The sequence below is a fragment of the Cupressus sempervirens genome, chromosome 11 (assembly GCF_028749045.1).
Source record: "Cupressus sempervirens isolate cs-2001-9-10 chromosome 11, ASM2874904v1, whole genome shotgun sequence".
Classification (NCBI taxonomy): domain Eukaryota; kingdom Viridiplantae; phylum Streptophyta; class Pinopsida; order Cupressales; family Cupressaceae; genus Cupressus; species Cupressus sempervirens.
The window spans coordinates 782,550,659-782,575,204 of NC_143128.1; the positions used below are offsets into that span (position 1 = coordinate 782,550,659).

Consider the following 24,546-nt stretch of genomic DNA (forward strand, 5'->3'; position numbering starts at 1 on the left):
ATTAATTTCTTTAAGATTGTATACAATTCAGTCATTACCCCTATCATAAAGTAACACCAATATACCAGCAATTGTTAATTTTCATATTCATCTCTGGAATAAATTCACGATATGCATGGACCGACTTAGAATTTACAAAACTAGTGTAGAAAAAATAAACACGGACCCTCCTCTAGCCTTGCAAACTCACTTATATAGTATGAGTAACAAGTAGCTTCAAGTCTAGAGGGAAAATGACAGCTATCCTTAAGGCAAGAAGATTACAAATAAGAAAAACTTGTCACTATCAAAGAACTACCTGAGAAGAACCAAAACTTGTAGTCTTTTGCTTGATAACAGAATGGTCCCTTCATTGGTTTCTTTATGGTGGGGCCAATTTTGTTTTGGCAATTTAATGTTCCTCCACTGCACTTGATGATTCTTCTTCTTCTTTATGTTGGTCATCAGGTTGTGGGACCACTTTATCTTCTTCTACTATGCTCGGCTCTGACACTTGGATAATTGTAGCAAGTTGTTGATCCCCTTCTGTGTCATTTGTTTGGATAGTTGTATTAACTAACTATTGTTCCTCTGTGGTTGTTGCCCTATCTATGAGCCTTTTTTGAGAAGTCACCTGTAACAATTGTGAAGCTGAAGAATAATCTGCCATCCACTTATTAAAAATTGTGTCATCTGACTAGTTGAAGTTCAGTATCTCTTTCTCTCTCCTTAGGACATCCTTTCCCGGCCTTTTTATTTCATCAAAATCTTTATGGAAAGAATCAAAGAATAATTGTACCTAAACTAATTCTTCACTTTTCCAAGCAAATCAAATGTAGTTTTCCTTATTAAGTACACCATTCATTTTGATATTAATTTTTTTTTAACTCATTTCCCCACTTTTCCTTATCCTTTATGCTACCTAAGTATTTTAATACATGAGGAAAGAGATCAAAATTCTTACTAAGATATTTTGAAAAATACATTTTCAATCTTCTCTGCAACATATCTCTTTTCTTATCAGAATTTAGTAGGTCATTGGCCTGATCATATGTTTTTTCAACTTGATTATAACTGTCAATGATAGGAAAACACAAAGCAGTGATGGCATCATCCCTACTGATCCATTTATTCAATATTTCCCTCAAGGTAGCTTCATCACTATCAAGTTTTTTCCACATATCTACCAACTTTGATAGAAGTAGAAAAGAGGCCAATTATCCACTAAAAACAAGATAGTATCTTTGATCCTATCTTCATGCTACACATCTAACTCTACATGCAACGCTTGGATTTTTTCCTTCTCTTCATATAGTTCATCCGCTGTATAAAATTTTGGTTGTCAGGGTGTGCTAGGAATCTCCATAATAGGACCAAGGGGAAGTAGTGGGACAAGGGAAGCTACAATTCGAAGCTGGTTGGATTGTCTCCCCACTTTTCTCTTTCCTCATTGCTTTTGCAAGTTTGCAATTATTTTCTCCATTTCATAAATCTTTCTTCCCCTCTCATCATATGCCTCCAACACTTTTTCATATTTCTCATTTAGCTCAAGAAATTTATTCTTGTCTTTGGTAGGTACCTCCACACCAAAATCAACCATTTCTTTATACATTTGGGCCACCTTCTCACTGTCCACTTCTACAACCCTATATACTATTAGGCTCCCTGTATGTTCAGCATTTGAGACCTCTTGGATTTTAGCCTTATCTATTTTCTTCATTGACCATATAACTAAGGCCTTGTGATCATTGTTGTATTTCACCCCTTTATGAGCTTCTTTTATATCTTCCTCGAATTTTGAACTGTCTCTTTCTCTTTTCTCGCTAGATCAAAAATTATTGCATTGGCAATGTCCCATTCTGGTAATATCAGCACCCCTGAATCCTTTAGCAATTATCTTTCCCTTGAAGGGGTTATCTGACTGAACTACTGCATCAGGTTATTTTTTATCTCCTCTTCTATGTCAGAGTCTTATCTGTTAGGTTGCTCTACTTTCATCTTTTTACATTTTTCCTTAGAAGTTTCAATATTGCTTCTCCATAAAATTTGTATAAAAGCCCTAGACTTTACAAAACTATCATCATCCAAAAAAAATCTTGTAGCCTACTCTACACCAAGATCAATCTACTTCCCCTTAAAGTCATCCACAGTAAGGGCTAAAAGTGGCATTGGAGGTTCCTCAAGTGTTCCCTCCTCTACCTCTGATGTAGTAATCAACATCACCCTAACCCCCCGTCTGCTTCAATTGTTCCCTTAAGGAATCTTTATTGTCAATATGAATAGAAGTCTATGAAGGGGAATATCCCTTAGCTTTAGATGAAGATTCTTGTTCCAAATTTTTCCTTTTAGCAATTGGTGTTAAGGGCGGGCTCTTTGAAAGTTCACTCTTGTACAAAGGAACAGTTTGTATATTTACATTTCTAGCCACTACATACCCTACTTTCCTTTGTAGAGTATACTATCTTGGGCTTACCCTACTTGCCAATCTTTTCTCTATGTCCTTGACTTGGTATGGGTATGCTTTTATTAATATCTCTTTCTTCTCATTAAGAGTTTGTATAATCCCAGCAAAATGAGCCATACATTTATTTATATTATCTTCCTAATACTTGATGTCAACTAAGGGGTCGTATTTTTTATCCAAAGCATTAGTAAATTCTAAAACCTTACTATATACTTTCCATTTCTCTTTATGTACTTCATGTTCTTGTAAAGAAAAATCATTTCTCATAATATCTTCAAGAAACTAAACAATATGTTCATATGATTTAGCTTTAGTCCTATCTTTGAACATATCATTAAAGCCTTTTAGGTTAATAAAACGAGGATGAGAGTGAGCCATTTGGTATTTATCTAGGAACTTACCTATGTGTCTCCATCCTCCTTTGCTGAGCAGAAAATTGTGGATGACTGAGAAGTTTAAAAAAATTATTCCTCTTGATCTTCCCACCAGCTCTCTCTCTTCAACTCCTCCTATTTGCCACAAGAATTTGACAATTCCCACGTTTAGAGGCACCTGATATGGTAGGACATGAGGTTTCCCTTGGAAACCATATACTCTGAAGATAGTTGATCCAGACTAAGGGATAATATCCCCCTAGTTATGATTGACCTTCAAACCCTTATCATGATCTTTGGGTTTGATCAGCTCTAATAGAGGCTGGGGAATCCTAGGGTTGTCTCCAGTCAAAAATAATTCTCGTCTTTGAAGAAAAATATCTGCCAAAGCGGAAAAAACTGGCATCTGTGACCTCTCATGTCATGTCCGCACTCCATAGTTGAACTGGTAGCTTCTCCCCATTTTTCTCAAACTCTAGTTTCATATATTTTTGAAAAGATAGAAACTCCCTTATACAAGGACATATACATCAGTAAAGAATACTAGCAAAATGGCTTGTCAACCCTTTGTAACTTATAGGTTACCCTTTACAAGTTTCGATCTCCTTTTTATAAGGATTGTTCTCTTTGTTTCTCTTCAATCTCTTCTTCATCTGAACAATTTGCATGTTTTTTAGAGCAAACCCTTGTCTCTTCTTTTCTTTTTCTTCTCTGTGATAGGTTTTCTACATGTAGGTATTCTTGGGCTTAGTGGATTTGATTTGCATATTTGCTCAAACCCTTGCTAATGCCAATCAATCCATTGTGAATCACCTCCATCAAGTAAGACGCAAAGTCAAAAATAAAGCTCATCATGTACTGCAATGTCTGAGCAATCATAAAAACCAATGACCCCAAGATGTGATCTTGCTCATCCATGCCAAAGATTTTGTAGAGGGATATATAAAGAGCTTGTGCCCTAGGACTAAAGTATTTCTTTAATAAGGGCTCTAGGGTATGAGATGTCACCAATGAAAGATGCCCTATCCTTACAAAATGCTCTTGCAGTGGCCCTTCTTGAAGGTATATCCTCTGAGCATTGTACCTTGCTTGTAGATCTTCTAGGTCAATCTGTTCATGCAAGGCATGGTTAGGGTTCAGCATGAAAAGTTCTTTAATCACTTCTGTTGTCACCCTAAATAGGTTATCTCATGTGTGATTCTTCACAGCCCTCAGCATAGGATCATACCTCTTTGCCAACATTGTCAATAAACCATCATCAAAGAAAACACTAGGGATGACCAACTTTCCAATGTCAAATTCCCATACATTTCTCAAAGGAGTATCATGTTTTCTCTCTGTAAACCACTATCTAAAAAGCTCCAAACCGCCCATTGTTGTCTCCACATCCCTCAACCCATTTTCCTTGTCATAGAAACCTTCACCAATCATCAATCTAGGGTTTCTAGGAACCAACTCCTTTCCTTTGGGTGTTTCATTGGTGGAGAGGGGTAGTTGTTCCAAGAAATTATCATGGACATTTTTATGTTGATAATCTATCTTTCCAGAAAAATCCCCTTCGTGGAGGCATTTTTGTTAATTTAGTAAATTTGACTATAAATCTTCAGACAATCAAAATTTCAAGCACTTACCCACAAATTTTTTGACCTTAGCAAAACAAACTGTTTGCAATAATTCACTATGTGGAAAACCCAAAATCTAAGCTCTGCTTCACTGTGCTTCAAATTTCTTTCGCTTTGTAACTGGTTATGGAGTAAATTACAGACTTTATGCTGAATTCTTTCGCATGGGGTTGCCTTGAAGCACTATTAATGCTCCAATAGTCAAATTGTGTATGTTATGCCATGAATTTGAGAAATGGTCATTGATTTGGGCATAATCTGATGGTTGTGATTCAAATTTAAAAATTGCATCACTTTCTGCCTAGTGGGACACGTGTCAAAACCTTGTATTCTTGCTTAAGCTAAATTTCAAGCACTTTCATTATGCGAGAATATGAGCATTGTTGATCCTTTCACATCTCACAATCACAAAAGATTATTGTTGTCATTACATTTCTTTTAAGCACTGGGCACATTGAGACACGTCAACACCTTGCATTCTCACTTTGCATTAAAACCTTGCATCTACATTATGCAAAAATACGACAGCTATTGATCCTCAAGCAACGGATGGTCAAGATTTCTACCTACGATTGTATGCAAAATATGGCCTACATGGACACATGCAAAATTCTCACATTCTCACATTGTGTAAACTGCGAACATGTTTATCTTGCAAGAATGCGACAGCCATCGATCATCTAAAGATCTAATAGTTGGGAGAAATCATTAATCTTTGCTATACTCAATACACATAGCGAATCAAAACCCGCCACCTGGAAACCTACGCTGACAGCATCCTTTTGCAAATCATAACACATGTTGGTCCCATAGATTCCACATGTCAACATCTCACATTCTTGCTTTGGTTAAACTTTTGGCCTTACGAAAATATGACTCATTGATCTTCATCTAAATCTATGGCTGAAAAGATGCTCGTTCTTTGGGTTGTTTAAATGCAAAAAGGGGCCCACAAGGGCACGTGGCAATCTATTGTAATTTCGCATTCTTTAAACATCAAACACTTTCATCTTGCGACAATGCAACAACCCTCGATCATCACTCGAATCAACGATCAAGGAAGAAAGCTCAATCTAACTTAGGAACCAATCCAGGTGTGACAACTGGCATATTACAGTAAAGCATGTTGCAATAAGTTGTTATGGCCCCACTAGGACACACATCGACATGTCGCATTCTCCTACTTTTAAAAAATTGAACACTTTGCAACTGTGACAATGTGACATCCATTGATCTAGAAGAAGATCAATGTCTGTTGTAAACAATTGGCTTCTAAATTTCCTTAGGTCTCACAGGATAAGTGTCACTCTGCCGCTTTCTTACTTTGGTTGAAAACTTTACATTTTGAATCTACAAGAATGCGATGCCCGTTGATCTAGAAAAAGATTGACTATAGTAATGATTTATTGAAACGATTACAAACGAGTAAAAATGTAGGGCACAAGCTAACCACAATGCAATCATGGGTTAAGGTTGAGTCACAAGCTAGGGCAAAATGAAAAATGTGAAAGATTTTAGAAAAACCTTAGAATAAGAATTTAATAAGATATAATAGGGCTTTCAAAGCATTTTCCAGTAACTTCTAGGGCTTTCCAAATCTCTCGCATAAAAATGAGACAAAAGGGCACAACATTTGGGGCTTTTCTAGGGCATGGTTGATCATGAGAAAAACAAACCCTAATTGCTTATATGGAAAAAATTACATTTTCGCAATGAATTTTAAGGATTTCACCTAGGTGAAAAACAAGGCCAACACTAAGGACTATAAATATTAATAAGAACCCCTCATGTTTTCATTCAATCTTCTTCTTGCAATTTAATACAAATGTTTTTTGTGCTAAAACCTTTCAAAATCTAAGTTGGTCTTTTGTACCAATAATAGACTAAGTAATCTACTTTTCTGAAAGGTCAACAATGACTACAAACCAATTGTCAAAAAATATGAGAACTAAAGATTTTTCATCCATGAGCACAACCTTCCAACTACACACCTAGTTATTACAAAAAAAATGGTTCAAAAACTTGAGGCAAGAAATTTCACATAAAATACCCTAATGGCATGTGTACACACAATTTAGTATAAGGAATGATGTAAGGTTGCATCACTTAATAAGTAATTACAATTCTCTCATTCAATATTGTGTATATTATAAACTTGCATCAATTAATAAATGATTATGGCTCTCTCATTCAATATTATGTATATTATATACCCTTCAACATTGGAATGTCGAAGGTAGAATTAATTAGTCCATGGTTAGCCCATGTAGAATTGAAACATTCAACTTCCAATCTCATAAAATAGTAATTGATTACATATGTGATTATAAAATTGGTAGTTGAATACATGTGTACGATTGTGTGTGTGTGTGTGTGTACATGTACATGCAAGTGCGAGAGAGAGAGAGAGAGAGAGAGAGAGAGAGAGAGAGAGTACAACCTATCTAATAATGTACATACATAAACATGTGCACACAAGCTACAAACAAAAAAACTAAGGATAACCACAAGACCAATGTGAATAGTAGAATAATTGTTAATGATGACATGCCACAACAAATTATAATTTAGTATTTAAAAATTAAAATTTACTAGGTTTAAGTCACTCCAAAGGATTTAAAATATAAGCAACAAACTAAAAACTACAAGAATTTCTAGAAGCATGACTATTTAACCATAAACTAAACATTAAACAAGCAAACACAAATTTCATTACAAACAAGAGACGCAATGCATCAAAGTTCCTTTCCTGTCAAAGTTGCTGCCAATAATTAGTAAAATAGAAAAATGGACATTTATAGTTAGAAAGAAAGGATATAAAGAGAGAACTAAAAAAGAGAATGATATTTTATTATATGGACAATTAAAGGTAAAATAATAGAGAGAGTTGAAAGGAATTTTAAAAATATTAATAATTATATTATTTTAAAAAATATAAATAGAAATTATATTATCTAAATGAACTAGTCATTTTCAATTATAAGTTAAAATATTTGATTTAAAAAAATAAATTGTTGATTACTTAATTCAAACTACCAAAATATCTAATTAGTTTGAGCACTATTATTAGTTTTGGAATTTGTAAAACAGAAGTGTAAATTTAAAGAAATAACATTTTACAGATGACAAAAATAAACATCAATGTAAAACTTCAAAAATATTAGAAAAATTGAATTTTCTCCTTACCAAAAACAGTATGGTCCAATTGAATGAATGAAAAATGTGTTTTATAAAATAATGAAAAATTATAAGAAGATACAAACATTTAAAATTTCTTTTAATCTTTTATATTTTATGAATAGATTGGTCAATTGAATTGAAAAATTGAATTGGATACAGAAACTAATAATTGGCAGGAACTAATAATAATAGAATTAGTTTCTACTCAATCCCCAACGAGCATAACATGCAATAATCGCCAGCATCAATCATAATCAAGATAATGCGTGCTCTAAAGAGTCGGTCGGTCTTAAATAAACGACTGTTATCTTTCGTCATTTCTAATTTTTAGAAACTGCAAGACTAGGGTTGAGTCGAAACCACTAGGGATATATTAATAAAATATTAGAATTTGGTCTAGACAGGCCACTACGGATGGATTGATAAGGTTGAACTCTCGTAAAGAGAGAGCAAATCGACATAGGTTTAGTACTATAAATGTTAACGCATACAATAATTGCTAACACATGATAACGCGTGTTAACACTCATCTTTTTATATTATTATATTTATATTCTTAAGTTTGAACATAAGATTAAAAAATTAAAAAATATTCTTAAGAGGTTCGAATATTCTACTATTTAAACACAGCCCATACAAAGTACGACATTTCAAATATGTACCTCCACACTGTACGAATAGTTTTGTTCTCTGATTGGTTTTTCAGCTTGCTGCTCAGCACTCTTAGATTGACTGCTAAATATATACGTGTAAGTTAGTAACATTTCAAAAGTAGTGAAACGCCATAACAAACAAACGGGGTAGCTTGCAGAAAGTAGAAATATACAGCTCGACATAATCTTGTTCGAAAGGTATCCCTAGGTTGGTGTACTTTGAAAGACCAGAAATTGTATTTTTGTACATTTAATGCAGACGTTGAAACCTCTTTTTGACGTTGAAAACCAAAGTATTATGCTTCCGTGCAGCTGTTGATCTCTTGTGGCCCTTCATCCGTGATGAGTAAGGTCTCTCAAATTGATCAAAAGATTCTTGATATTAGCGAGACCGTCAAGAGCACGTGACATTATACATCGGTTTCAAGCAAATGGATAAGAACGAAAGATTCCCGTGGACATTACCTAACAACTTTTTGCGTGAAAGGTCAACCTAAATCTTCCCCATCTGATGCGAACATTAACTCACGAATTTTTTAAATAAATGTTTTTATAGACTCCAACCAGATATGAAATATTAAAAAACAACTTTGGGCCTATTCAGTTCAATTTTTCTTATTTTCATTTATATTAGTGGATCCTAACATTGTGACATCCAAAGGTTTCCTCGTCCTTAGGATAGGACCATGCCCTTGCCAAGGTCCAGCCCTCAATAAGGCTTCAAATCTTGCCTTGGGGTTTCTATAAATCAGCCAATTTTGATTGTAAATTGTAATATTAGCTAAAGTTTAGAAGAACGGTTCAGCAATCCGTCGTAGGCATGGGCCTCCAGGCGGAAACAGTCAACACCAAGATGCCGAGCAATTTAAGCAAAGAGCTACAAGAACTCTTCAAGGATTGAAGTGCCCACAATAAAACCCCCTTCCTGACAGCCATTCCTTAAATTGATTTTAACACTGATCTTAAAGATACAAGTGTTTCAATAATTAAGCTCAAAAATACAGCTTGAGGGTTAAACAACTGAGGATTGCAATATGCAACATGGCGACAGGAATTAGTTTATCCTGCTTCTAGAGTTTACCAATGCATCATTGGCATAACACCATTGGTGCAAACAGTCAAACTAGATGCAGAATAACAAGCAAAGAGGTACAAAACTAGCCTTAGCGACATTGTAAACAGGTGCCACCGAGAGGAAAGTCATTGTAATAAGAAAAAATAAAAACAAGACAATCCGTCAATAATGAGGGTGATTCCCATTTAAATTCCCATCTTCACAGCCCTTCAAATTAATTTCTTGTTGAAACTTGGATTTCAAGAGTCATCTTCCTGAATATAACTTGGTCCATTGAGAATCAGAATTGCTATCTGCCACATGGAAACTAGTATTTATTCATGTACATCCATTGTACGCTTCACCGCAAGAATATTCCCTGCCACATGTTCGCCTCTACATGCAATAGAACCTTTAGGAACAACTTTATTTCTCCCAAAAAGTGGGGCATGACTACTTCTATGATTGAACCATGTTTATCTTACGAATTCTTCCCAACTTTTCCCACAAAAAATATGTATATATATATATATATAAACCTCATCTGTCAGAGCACGTCAATAGTGCTGCCTATTACTCCTTAATAAAACTGCCCTGTATCAAACAAGATGCATGGTTTCCACATTTGGAAGGTGTTTAAGGAGGAAAAGCCATCTATATACTGAATTTTTCATTTACGTCTTTCCAAAAACTACTTACAAATAGAAACAGCCATGTGAAAATTAAATTTTTAATTAAGGACTTCCTGACATCATTTGTAAAATTCAGAGGAACACAATTGTTAATGGCTGTAAGTTAATAAAACACGATTCCTCTTGGATTAATATCTCTCTTGAATACAAATATCTATTGAGTGTTAGTAAATTCGGAGCACAATTTCAGTTGTTAAAACTTTTAGAGTATAGATTAGTGGTGCAGAAAAAAAACGACATAATGAGAAATTCATTATTTTGTGAAGAGATCTTATACTAGATCACATATAGAAAAATACCTTAATTAAAAGAGGCTTAGAAGTTAATATGATAGCAAAGCATACTGTTAAGAAAGTAAATATCAAAAAGAACATTTAGTGTCAAAATCCATTGCTTAATGAGGAGGATAAATGAGTTACACGGAAGAGGCTTAAAGATTAACATATATTGCAACAGAGCCAGCCTATGTTAAGAGAGTAGTGATCAAAAAGAAAATTTAGTGCTAACAAAGTTGTTAAAAGATAGGCCAAAATATTGGATATCCTTAAGGGAACAAAATTCGGCCATTTGTATGCATCTGGTACAGGCTCTTATCTTCCAAGGATAATAACAAATTTACAACTACTATCAAGTTCACATTTCCTTTGCCTACATATATAATTAACCTCACTAGCTGTACTGGACATCTACAAGTAAGTTTCTATCCATGTAAAAATTGTTGGATATCTACAACTGGAGCTCTTATATTAGTAAATTAAAGTTCTGCTCTTTAAACAGTGACAGCCCATCCTTGAGCAACACATAAGAGAAGACACCCAAGAAATGCTATCAGGATACTATCGTACATTCACTTGATAAGATAATATAGTGCATGATTAATACAGCATTCACTAAAATTTGGAACACAATTCGCTTTAATAAATGAGAATTTAGGGAAACATATTAGTCAAGAATCTCACCTCCTGGTGATTATGGCATTCATTAGAATTTGGAACACCGTTAGCTTTAAAAAAGACGAATTTAGGGAAACATGATAGTCGAGAATCTCTCACCTTTTTCATTCAATATAACAAAAGCAAAATTTTGGATGAATCAAATCACAAGAGCTCTTATGTTAGTAAATTAAAATGCTGCTCTTTAAACAGTGACAGCACAACCTTGAGCTACACATAAGAGCAGACACCCAAGAAATGCTATCTGGATGTTATTGTACATTCACTTGATAAAATAATATAGTGGATGATTAATACAGCATTCACTATAATTTGGAACACAGCTAGCTTTAATAAATGAGAATTTAGGGAAACATATTAGTCAAGAATCTCACCTCCTGGTGATTATGGCATTCATCAGAATTTGGAATACTGTTAGCTTTAAAAAAGGCGAATTTAGGGAAACATATTAGTCAAGAATCTCTCATCTCTTTCATTCAATATAACAAAAACAAAAATTTGGACGCATCAAATCACTAGGGCAACCCAGGAGAAATACTGCAAATAATGTGAGGGAATTGAACTATAAAAAGAACCAAAAACCTGATATCTTCACTAGTCCACCGAGCCTTTCTTTAAAGGATTAGCTCAATAAAGATATTACTTACATAAACTGTTCAGTCAGAACAAGCCCTGACATGTATCCAACAAACTGCTACTTAAAAAGCTGTGATTATAAAGGACGGGTATAAAATTCTAGCCCCGACATAGACATCATAAGACATTTTTTTTAAAAAGATATTTCCAAAAGAACAACATAGTTAAGAGTGAAAATTTAATAAATTCTATTTCCAAAGCATTAGGGAAGGAATGGTATAATATCATGAACTTGCCTTCAAAACCGTATATTTGTACATGGCAGTGATTTCTTCCATTTCTACATTATTGCAAAGACCTATTTAACTTTGAACCTCCTATTACAGTCAATTCTTATTCATAATGAATACCAAGACTCCAGAAAAGATTGGGGGAAAGAGAAGATAATAAAGAATGCAAACTCACAAGAACGAGAAATATGTAGAATTCGCAATTGAGTGATCCCAATCCCAGAGCGTGTGCAAACTTGCACAAGAAAGTTTGCATAAGGAACAAGGTTAATTAAATTACAAGAAATTCTTTTAAGCTAAGCTATGATGTGAGGGATTTCTAACCACAGACATGATAACATACCTTTTTTAATGTTGGGTGCTACCAACAAAGTTAGCTGAATTTGCTCAATTAATGTACAGAAGAAGCTTCTCTCTATATATTTAATGGTTGTGGCCGATGACACCATCTCCAAGGAAATGTCACCCACATGACCACACTTGACAATTAGTTATCTTTTACTTCGGGGCTGAAACGGACATGAACCATTCGGCAATTACCTCTTGTCAGTTTTGGGACATCTACCTTTAATTTAATGCACCCAGACTAAATGAGGGATGAACATCCTGGCTTTGAATTATACTATTTCATATCAGATATCAACCTCTACCATGGTCCAGATTCTATTCTCCTCAGAACTCTTTTTCTGGTTCCCGGTTGTGCCATGGGAGCCATCATCTCAAGAATCTGAATTCAACATCAATGCAACTTTAGATTCAAGATGAAGTATAATAAAGGATGAAACAACTGAACACAACCTGAATGCCTTACAAATTCTTCAATTTATGAAAACAAGAAAAGGAAAAACAATAATAGATAAGGCCAGATAAGTAGGATGAAAGATCTTGAAAACTAAACATGAATTCTTCCATGATGTGACCAAAAGAGAGAGAGAGAGAACGAATATATAATTATATATAGCATTAATTATTGTGTAAACTACTATACCTGCTTTTTACGCCGTTCTTCCATTTCCTCCTGTTTTACAACACATGAATATGCTGTCAGTCACCTCAAATAAGCCCCCTGGTTACATAAGTAACCTCAGGGAAACGCAATTAACCTTTTTACAATATCTACAACTCAAAGCCTAAAGTGCACTAAATAAGTAGCTCTGCAAATACATTATATGTACAAGCCTTACAACTTTGCCAAAATAAGTAGGCTCTGTAAGTACATAGTAAATACCTGTCGCTTTCTCAATTTCATATTCTCTTCTTTGAGTTGAGTTACTTCAGCTTCTAGCTCTACAGTATAAGCCTGCAAATGAAAAAATGTTAATATTACGAACCATATTTAAAAGTAAAATGCAGAGAGTAAAAACCAGAGAGACTACAAAGGTTCAATTAACTGATCCACATTTCACACAGTCTACATGTGAAGAATGGTTGCCAATTGTCTAGCAGTTCTTTAAATAAAATCTAACATGGACATAAGTCTCAATACCCAAACACTGAGAAACAGCAATATATGTACGAAATATGTACCTGTTTACGAGCTCGAGACCTAGCAGCTGACTCTCTATTTTTTATCATCCGCCTTTGTCGTCTTTCAACAACTTTCTCAACTGGCCCTTCCAGGCCTCTTTTGCGTCCTCTAAATCCAACATCCATTCCTCCATATGTCATGGGTGATATTGTGCTGTTATCCACATGGCTTGGGCCAACACCATCTGATGAAAGAGGACTTGCAGGTGATCCGGCTGCAAGTGCAAGTGGTTGAGGTCCAAAACCACCACCCAACCCACCACCAAGGCCCCCAACTGCTCCCAATCCTGCTGACAGAGCGCCATTCCCCATTCCACCCCCTAGTGCAACTCCTCCTCCAAGACCCCCCTGAGCCATTAATTGTGTATTCCCACCGACTCTTTTTGCATTATAAGCAGCAGCTGCAGCAGCCTCCGCAGCAGCTTGATGGTGTAGAAGTTGATGCTGTTGTTGCTGCTGCTGAGCAAGGGCAGCTGCAGTTGCATTCCTATAATGATTATTAAGCCAGTCAGGATGCTGTTGATGCTTGAAGGCATCAAGATTCATTCCATCCATTGGAGTATGAGTAGAAAGAACATTTGTTGGAGACAGAGAAAGCCCTGGTATGCCTCCCACCCCTCCTTTACTATTAGCCACTTCTCCATTCCTAGACCCTCTCTCATGAAACCCAAGCCCTAGAGAATTACCGATGCCCATTCTATCTCCACCATTCCTATCTGGTAAAGTTGTTCCAAACTCCCCATCCAACCCATTTCTAAAAGATCCAAACGGCTGCTGACCACATCCATGCTCTGCCTCTTCTCTTACTACCCCTGCCTTGACCAAGAAGTCCTCCAAAGTCATCTCTCCAAATGTGACTTGCCTTGGCTGTGCTGCGGGCCCACTGCTATTTCCTTCTGGGTTCTCCTTGTGAATTTCCCTCCAAACATCATCCACTGTTTTCCTACTCAAAGTTCTAGGCAAAGTCAAAGAGCTCTGTCTCTGTAAACTAGCCTGCCTCGGAAGACTGCCCCCATTTGCCCCCTCTGCTGCTGCCCCAATGGCCGCAGCCATTGCCTGGCTTTCCTCTGCGGTCCAGATGTTCTTAAGAAATTCATCCATATTCATGGACCCAAAATTCTTCCCTGGCTCCCCAAGAGTGTTCTGAAACTCATCCAAGGTTAAGGTATAAATGGACGTCTGTCTAGCCAATGGATACCCTCCCATCTTTCCTCCACCAGGAAGTGAACAAGCCTGGATAGAGTTATGAGATACCATAACACGTGACTCAGTCTGAGATCCCATCGTATGCTAGCAATCCGAAATTCTCTACTATTAGAATCCGTTCTTCAGAATGTAATGCCTACACAAATGGTACATATTTATTACGCTAAGGCTCCGATTAAAATTTTATTAAGAAAAAATATCTAAAGTTCAGGCTTAAATAATCGAAGAGCAAAATCTTCTGCACATATTTTCAACAGTCTTTTACTTGACATGACTTGCTATATCTTTTCGATCAAACCAAATACTCTAGACTAAAAGCTTGAAAATTTAACACACTAAGTTCATATGCTCGTTTTTGCTTAAATTGCGTTAAAGGTTCCAATTTACAGGCAAATATAAGCGAAAACGGCCATTTCCCTGCTCATTATTAGCTTAAATTATACCGTACTTTCAAATTCAAAACTTAAATAAATTAAAGCACTCAATTGTCAATAATATCATTGGCTCAAACAAAATCCAGCAACTTAAAAGCTTGAGCAAATCTAAAAGAGCCATTTTTCAAGCATATCATTTCCAGAAATTACTCTGGATCTCCAAATTTAAAAGCTTCAAAATCAGCATTACTGGATAATGAACAAACATCTCAAATTCGTTTCTTTATGTTTCCTTTCTGTTGCAATGTACCATACTTCTACCCATCATATACTGAAATTCAGCCAAAATTTCATATTTTAAGATTAAAATTTGTTCATTTTGAAAAAAGTTCAAAATTTTCTTGATTTCCTTGTCTACACGAAAACATTGGTCCAAGAAAGCATTTCAACGTACCTGGAAAACGTACGAGATCTGAATCAGCAACAGCAGCGTCACATAGAAAAACACGCCCCTTCGAAACGCCACAAGATCAAAATTGCTGACGGCAGATCGGCAGTGTGCAAAGATTTATACTCAAATATGTTTCTGAATGCCTGTGAAAACACCCAAAAAAAACAAGAAAGATTTATTAAACAATACAAAATTACATTTCCCAATCTAAAATTCGAAAGCCCTCAAACCCTACGCAAACAACAAAGCCAAAAATAAAAAATCAGCTACGAGACAGTAATCTGCAAATATATACTTTTCCATCGTCAAACATTACGCATCGTCACCTCGAATGCACAGATTGGAAACGTTTCAGAAATACCTTCAACTCTGAAGCCTCAAAACACCAGCGAACCCGCGACAAGCCATAACAGCAAAGATTCGAACAAAATCGAAGAAGAATAAAAATCCATAGCTACCCACTTCTCACAATGAACTCCAAGGCAGCAGCAACGCCCTCACTTCCCCACATGCAATTTTTCCTTTTTTTCTCCCCTTCAAACATTATTTTGTAAATCGCCAAGTGTATCTCAGGTACCACCGCCACGAGTCACCACAAAACAACAGCTGCAGTATCTCTCATTTCTTTTCCAACCTTCCTCAACGTGATTCAACCTCCGGACCTCCTGATCTTTAAAACCTCCCCGTCCGCCCTTAAATTGAAAACCCCCCTTACAGTTTAGCCTTTGTTGGCAGCCCAATACATGAAATTAACCCTCCCCATTTGACTAATTAGGGCTTAATTATTGTTGCCTTTAACAAACTACTAGCTCTTAATATATATTTTATATTTGTTGGCCCGTAATTATTGGCATCTTTAAAATTCGATATATATTTAGAAAAATCTGGAACGACCCTGACAAGCCTGCTCAGCGGCCGGCACATGTCACCTAAACAACTCCAAAAAGACAGACCGAAATGCCCTGCTACCGACGCGTGTCCGATTAACTACCGGGTTCCCTGCCGCACCGACGCGCGTCCAAGGTCGGCGTGCTACGTGTCGATCATCGCCGCACTTTCCCGGCCGTCGTAGGACGGACGAGATCGTCCCTGGTCTTTGCGGGGAACCGGATAGTAATTGTTATTATTATTCATGCTATAAATAAATGAATAAATGGCTATTTGTTTTTGTTTGTTTATTCCTATTTTCTTGAGCCTCATGTAAAACGTAAAAAGGAAAAAAGGTGGTGAAGTTGAGGATAAGTATGAGTTTGTTACGTGCACGCACGCTAACCGTGGGCCGTTCTATTTATGCTCTTCAGATTTGACGGCGATACAATCACATGATCGATCAAAACGCCTTTGCAAGATTCCGTGTTGTTTCCGACCGCATTAATTTATTTTTCCTCTCCCCCACTGCTCTTCTTGGGAAGGTCTATGTACTAGTAATTATTTATTAGTTATACAATATTATACTAAATAATTGAAATTTTAAATATAATTAATGTAATTCTTTAATTGCCAATAGTGACATGTTGTGATGGTTAAGTTGTTGTGTTGTTATCCTTCCCATCAAAATTCAGATCTCATGGGGATGAGTTTCCCTGTTTGTAACCTCACTTTAAAGAGGTTCCTTGTTTGTAACTTCACTTTAAAATAATAATTTTAAAAAAATTATTTTTTAAAAATGTAATTCTTTAATTAATTATTAAAATTTCAAAATGAATTGTACATTCTACAAATTAAAAATTCAAATTGTAAAATGTTCAGGTCCAAAACTACCACCCAATTCCTCTTAATGGAAAATCAATTAGGAGAGTCATAAATGAGATTTAATGAGCCTATGAGATCATCATTCTATGAAACTAATAACAATATCATTAAGAAGTTCTTTATTATTTTTCATTGTTATTAATTCTTGTTGTGGATCTTGATCAAGGTGGTCATGATTTTGTGAAGATTTCACTCTTCAAGATGACTTATTTAGACTACTCTTCTTCAAATTGTTCTTTTAGACCAATCAACTTCAAATTGTCCTCATATATCATAACAATATTCTCATACATGGTTCAATTATCATAACAATATTCTCATACATGGTTCAATTTCCACCTCCAGTCTATGTAATAGGAGTTGGGTGATGTAGATGTTGTTGTGTTGTTGAACAAGAATGATCACTCTTAAACATCACACAATAAGGAAAAAATCAAGCTTGAAGAAGACAAATCCACTTTGACTATTTAACATTTTAGTCTAGAATTCAAGCCTTAGTGTAGTGTGTGATGTTTGTATTGTCCAATTGTATTACTATAATGATTATTGAGCCAATTAAAATATTGGTAATGCTTGAATACATCAAAATACAATCCATCCACTAAAACTATGAGTATTGGCCTGTTTATCACCCCTCCCTTATGATTACCCGCTTCTCCCTTCCTGCTCTTTCAGGCCAAGGCCTAGGGAAATATGCATACCTATTCTATCTCTCTCTACTATTCTTCTTTTTATACCTGAAGCTGAGAAGGAAAAGGATAAATGTTATCTCTCTCTGCTATTCTTTTTATACCTGAATATGAAAAGGGAAAAGATCAAGTGTATTTAAATTTCTGGGCAAAGTCAAAGAGCCCTGTCTCTGTAAAGTCCTGTCATATTTCCAAACTACTCAACTTCAATTCAATAAGCAATTACAATCCGTTCTTCAGAGTAACAATTCCTACTCATTGTACATGTTTTTACATTCAGATTCCAATATAAGAAAAATTTCCAAATTTAAAGCTCCAATAATCAAAGACCAAAATCTTCAAGGCATATATTTCCAACAGTTCTTTACTCAACACGACTTGTAACATCTTGTAGATCAAACCAAAATTCAAATACTCTAGACTAAAAGCTAAAAAAATCTAAAACAGTCACTTCAGCTGCCCGTTTTTGCTTGAATTGCGCTAACGATTCCAATGTAAATGTTTAAACTAAACGAAAACAGTCATCTCCCCTGCTCATCATTAGCTTAAATTATACTGCATCTTCAAATTCAAAACTACAATAATCTGGAGCCCCCTGTTTTCGTCAAATATCATTAGCTCAAACAAAATCCAGCAAGTTGGAGCTTTTAAAACATCTTAAAGAGCTATTTTCAAGCCTATCGTTTCCGGAAATTACTCTGGATCTACGGATTTAAAAGCGCCAAAAACAGCATTTCTGGATGATGACCGAATATTCCAAATTTGTTTTCTGTATATTTCCCTTCAGTTGCAATGCACTATACTTTTACTTATTACATGCTGAAATTCAACAAAGATTTCAGATTTAAGCTTAAGTTGTTCATTTTGAAAATCAAGTGAAAATTTGTCAATTTAACCTTTCTAGCTTATCATCTCCAGATATTAATCGGGATCTGCACGTTTAAAAGCTTTAAAAACAGCAATAGTGGATAATGACCAAATATCTCAAATTCGTTTCTGTATATTTCCCTTTAGTTGCAATGTACCATACTTCTACTCATTACATGCTAAACTTCAACCAAACGTTCAAATTTAAGCTTAAAATCTGTTTATTTTGAAAAAAAATGAAAAACAAAATCGATATCTTTGTCTACATGTTAAAACTTTCGTTAAAGAAAGCATTTCAATGTACCTGAAAAACGCACGAGATCTGAATCACAACTGCAGTTACACGGAGAAAAACTCACCCCTTCGAAACGCCAGAAAATGAAATTGTTGACGGCAGATCGACAGAATGCAAAGATCTCGACTCAAATATATTTCTAAACGCCAGTAAAAACACGAACAAAGACAGAAATTTATTAAACGAAAAAATCTAAAATTCGAAAGCCCTCAAACCCTACGCAAACCAGGAAGCCAAAAATGAAAGATCAGTTAGGAGACACTAATCTGCAAATATATACTCTGCTATCCTCAAAAAAATAAGCATCGTCACCTTGTATGCAAAGATTGAAAACGCTTTAGAAATATTTGCAATTCCAAAGCGTCATAACAACAGGGAATTCACGATGAGCCATTACAGCGAAGATTCGAAGAAGATTTAAAATTCAGAGCGAGCCCTTGTCACAGTAAATTCCCGAGGCAGCAGCAACGCCCTCACTTCTTCCCATGCAATTTTCCTTTCTTTCCCCGTTCTCCACAAACATCATTTTCTAAACCGCCAAGTGTATCTCAGCAGCCACTGCCACGAGTCACCGCAAGAGAACAGCTGCAATATTTCTTCTTTCCAACCTTCCTCTACGGTTATTTTTTATTATTATTTTGGGTTTTTAGTTCTCCCCTAACTTCATGACCGCGGACAGGGGCAACATATATGCACCCCTCCCTAGTGTTAAATAGAGGAAGTCTTTCATACTTCCATTCAATAATAGTGCATATATGTTGCCCGGTAGATAGCGACTACCTTCATCACCCATGTCCGAAAAGTTTCAATTATTATTTATCCAACTAGTACCTAAGTGGTGTCAAAGATTTGGTACCTTTATGAGATGTCTTAGGGCCCATTTGACTTCATCACCCATGTCCAAAAAGTTTCAATTATTATTTATCCAACTAGTACCTAAGTGGTGTCAAAGATTTGGTACCTTTATGAGATGTCTTAGGGCCCATTTGACTGGGAGAATAGGAATAGCTATTTTAGAATAGAAAATGGGGGCACATATTCCTATTTTCTATTTAGTTCAGCCAAAATTTGATGGGGAATTCACGAATCCAAAAATTTATGTTTTCTAAAATAAATAAAATTGGAATAGGAATACATATTTCAATTCCACCTATTTAGGTGGAATCGCAAAAGCTCATTTTTGAGCCAAAATTGGAATACATATTCCTATTTTATTTCGTATTCCAATTTCAATTTGGTGCATCCAAACGAAGAATTCAAAATTTTAAAAATTTACATATGCCTATTATGCTTGTATTCCTATTACCAAACGAGCCCTTAGTTCCATATTTTTTATCATCATTTTTATGTTTGTGTAAATGCTAGCACTTTATCTGGTTACGTCGATTTTTAAATCATACACATTTAGACATAACAATCAATTTTCCAAAAGATAGTAGTATAAATTATAATATATAAAATATTATGTTAAATACTTTGCTTTCACAACAAACATTATGTCAAATTATAGGCATATGTCCTCTCTATTTTATAACATTATGCAATAGTTAGCATGCCTTGTATGTGCTTGTACATTTTACATTTGTGACTACTATTGTGCACTTGTTGCTACAAATTTGATAAAATTTTGATATCATTTGACCTTTATACCTGTTGATTTCTTGAAATTTTCTACAGTCATTCAAGCTAATCCTTTTTATGCATATCATGTCATCATTGTACTAGAGATGCAATGGCAATCTCTTAAGGAAACCTATGAAACAATTCTTGATGCATTGTTCATATCTCCACATTTCTTTGAAACATTTATGAAAGAGTCCACATACATGCTTTGCAAACCTTGCTATATTTTATTTGCACCCTATGCACATGTCACAAATTTTTCATATTATTCTTTGGAATTACACAACCTTGAGCCATTCTGAGAATCAACTCACATGATGACATGTATATAATTATATTACATTAACAATAGATTAGCATGACTCAATTCGTTTATTATTATTTTTTGGTGGTTTTCTTTCTATGGAGCAGACTATATGTATACATCTAGGAAGCTCAAGGAATTAAAATAACCTAACTTCCTCCAATGGGATGCCTATGTCACCCACGTGAACCAGGGTGCTTTGATCTACAATTGGGAAATGATGATTGATGGACCACTAATCAATGAATCAAATCATTAAAATCTTAGCACACACAATTCTAGGACCTATCTTTTTATAGGGAGATTCATAATTAGTGTCATATATATGTTACCCACTATTATGATAAGGGAGACTCAATGTGGTTGGAACTGTTATTATGAGATATGATATGTCAATAGACTAAAACTTAGAAAGTCAACCAATTCTAGAAGCTGACACTTTGCAAGATTCGGCAGATTCATTTTTTGCAATTGTCAAAGATGGAAAATTTCCAAGAAAAATAGATAAGTCATCAAATACCTACATTTTATATATAATATTTTTTAAAATATTGAGTATCTGTGTAATTATATTTGGCTGCAAGTCAAAGTCCAAGCAAGCGAAAGAAATCTCTTCATGAGTATTTCAAGTCTCAAAACCATTTAGGGAACAGATCTAAGCGGACAATGAAGACATTGCAACGCATTCCAAGAGAACTTCCATTCCACCTCAATTACCATGTCAAATGTAATAATCCAATCATTTTGACATCAACATAAACATCTTATGTTCTTCAGAGTAGCAACCAAGCACACTTGACTATCTACTATCTCCATCATCTCTCTTCAATTCTATTTCAAGCATTATCAAATCTCATGTCTGATAAGTTTCTTTTATCGAAACATGTTGGAGGAGACCTTAGTGCCCTACTGACAAGACCTTAATCAAGTGTAATATTTTAGGAATGCAACAGGCCCAAAGCTGACATGGCTAATTAGTGCAAGGTTAAGAAAGTTTTGGCAATAGTATGGAAAATGGGCCATAGGAAATCAATGTTTCCTCAAAAGTTAGAATGGATGATTTGTTTCAAAATGGACATCAAAATAAGGTTGCTATCTCCAAGTGATTAATTACTAGTAGTGTTATAGATAAAGCCAACATGGGATGATAGGTTGATAAGTATGGCATGAAGAAAAGGAATTCATGAAAGATTTTTTTAAAAAATTGTCTAAACTAAATATGGATTATTAGACACTTTACAAAGGCATCAATCAATCAAGAGCACCACAAATCTACGTACACCTTATGCTCTTACTTGTATTCTTCCTGTAACTCCCTAAATCATTATATATGTAGTTAGGGAGCTCTTGCACTGCGAGACAAGCTTCCACTAACCAGTATGGTATCAAATGTTGGTAGGAAGTCAACTCGATGTGGTGCAAGAAGCACAATCCTTTTTGAAAGTGCATTCTTTCGTTATGTAGAGATTCATTAGTATCTACAATTGTCTACTCTATATATATAATCATATCAAAATCTCTAAAATCACAAAGTGGGAAAGTTCCAAATACAAGAGAGCACTACAACAAAAAATAGTTACAAGTAGATCCATTTTCATGCCTCCAAAATTAGCTAGAGAAAGAACAAAATTATTCATAACCTTTGTACCCAAAAGATATTTTGTAATTAATTAGTTTACAAGCTCATTTGAGAAACTATGGCCACATTTGTGATGCCAATAGAAAATGTCAACCAACATCTAATGTATTATCCAACTAGTTTTCTAAGATTGATATCCCTAACACTCATCATAATCATAGTAATATTATGTGATGATTCTAGATTTCCCTTCCTTTTCAGCCTGGAACAAATACAATATAAAGCAGTAAGATAACTGACAATTAAAATTCAGCACTATTTTTGTCATACATAAATAATAAAACAGTACAATTTTAGTATGTAAAGACCATGATATATATCATGCATAAGGTTGACAGCCATTATGAGATATTGAACATTTAAGAGGAGACTGTAAATGGAGAAAAAGATGTCAGGCTGGTTAATATCCAATTTTACCACATGAGAAAACCACATAGTTAACTAATTTTGAAATTGAAAATCCTCCAATGCACATTTGTTAGAAAACTACATAGTTTTAGATTATGGTAAAAGTAGGTTTTGAAGGGACCCTAAAACTCTTTTAACAAAAACAAGAAAGATAGGCAATTAAGACCACCAGGAACAGTCCTGAAACCTACTGAAAAGTAGAATGAAAATCAAGTTTTACAGGGACTTGAAACCAGTAGCAAAGTTCAATAAAAGTATCCAAGTTTTACAATGACTTGGAACCTGAAATAAATTTTTACCAAAAAATAGAACTAGAAACCAAAAACCAAAACCAAAAACATACACTAGAAAAAGGACCTATACATAAATAGAAACAACACAAAAGACCCAAAGCTTCTATCACAGATCCATAATCATAGTTAATTAATTTTGAAATTGAAAATTACATAGTTAATTAATTTTGAAATTGAAAATTATGTAATGTACATTTATTTCATTAACATTTTCCTTGTATGGACTATAAAGTAACCAACACAGATTCAACTCATCCAAGAAAAGTTTACAAAACCATATTAACAAAATAGCAAAACACGTACCAATGAAATAGTATACATATATGCAACTCATAAACGTTTTTGGCTCCAATCTTGTTGAAATGCTTTACATCTTTAAGGTAGTGCACTTTTCGTGCTAGAGAGCCAACTCGCAGATTTATGAAACATTAATAATCCAAAATTGGCATCACTAAGTTGCCTATCTTAAATGTAGAAATAAACACTCAAACCACCTACTCTTAGTTTCTAGCATATTTAACCAGGATTGTAGCTAAGAACTAAAGCACAGGTATGCTTTAATGCTCAAGATTATTGAACTTGTTTTCAATAACATCCATAATTCTCATATTTCATTGGAAGCTATAATGGACAACATAGGCTTTTAAGTCATTAATTCTAAAAAATAATGCTTTTTAAAACTTTAAGAATCATTATTTTTTTCCCTTATAAAGGTTTTTATACAAATTTATTGACACAAGCTCAGACCTTAAGCGGAAGGGTATGGTGGTTTAGTTTTCAACAACAACATAAATCAAATTTGAAATGCACATTCAAATTACAAAATTACAATGACATACATTTACAAGTGCATGTGACACTCAAATTTATGGACTGTAAGTTTTCATGGAGTCTATTAGATAATCACTCAAGTTTTCTCAAGGACAATACAAATTCAATCAATTTTCTAAAAAATTGTTACAAATAGAAAGTTGATTTTGAGATGACCAAGCATACACAATGAGAGCATTAAGTTTAGAAGAAACATTTGGCATATCTTATCAAGCATATGGGTAAGTGCACCAAGTTGTGGTGCCAAATACATGACACATAAAAGTTTTTTTGTGGAGCCCGAGCCAAAGTGCATGCACGCTATAGTGCATGTGCGCTTTGGCAAACTCAAAAAAATTATATATGGGCAACCAAACTCGCGACCCATTTTTTTATTTTTATTTTACATTGTTTCTCCTCAATAGGGCACACGCGGATTGGAAACATTGAAGAATTTTGTCACCCGCCTCC

The 24,546-nt window shown here is 34.9% G+C and overlaps 1 protein-coding gene across 3 annotated transcripts; it reads right to left on the minus strand.

Moving 5' to 3' along the window:
• Positions 1 to 12,013: 12,013 nt before the first annotated feature.
• On the minus strand, positions 12,014 to 16,062 carry LOC149531919 (ABSCISIC ACID-INSENSITIVE 5-like protein 5). Of its 3 annotated transcripts, XR_016358444.1 has the most exons (7): positions 15,757 to 16,062; positions 15,399 to 15,538; positions 13,365 to 14,706; positions 13,066 to 13,137; positions 12,826 to 12,855; positions 12,181 to 12,564; positions 12,014 to 12,072 (listed from the first exon to the last, which is right to left on the minus strand). XR_016358444.1 is itself a non-coding variant. In XM_089808641.1 (6 exons), exons 3-6 carry the CDS (start codon positions 14,646 to 14,648, stop codon positions 12,484 to 12,486), a joined length of 1,467 nt encoding a protein of 488 aa, XP_089664767.1. In that variant the 5' UTR covers positions 14,649 to 14,706; positions 15,399 to 15,538; positions 15,757 to 16,062; the 3' UTR covers positions 12,014 to 12,483. The 3 variants fall into 3 exon arrangements, 2 of the variants coding, with proteins under 2 accessions (XP_089664767.1, XP_089664768.1); XM_089808641.1 differs by having other exon boundaries at positions 12,014 to 12,564; XM_089808642.1 differs by having other exon boundaries at positions 12,014 to 12,564; positions 15,691 to 16,062.
• Positions 16,063 to 24,546: the final 8,484 nt, after the last annotated feature.

Bases quoted from the DNA above. Each gene is read 5' to 3' on its own strand.
- LOC149531919 (XM_089808641.1), bottom strand. From the start codon at position 14,648: ATGGGATCTCAGACTGAGTCACGTGTTATGGTATCTCATAACTCTATC. The intron at 12,856-13,065 runs GTATTTACTATG...GTTGTAAAACAG, and splicing joins TGAAATTGAGAAAGCGACAG to GAGGAAATGGAAGAACGGCG. The intron at 12,565-12,825 runs GTATAGTAGTTT...TGTTGAATTCAG, and splicing joins AAGAACGGCGTAAAAAGCAG to ATTCTTGAGATGATGGCTCC.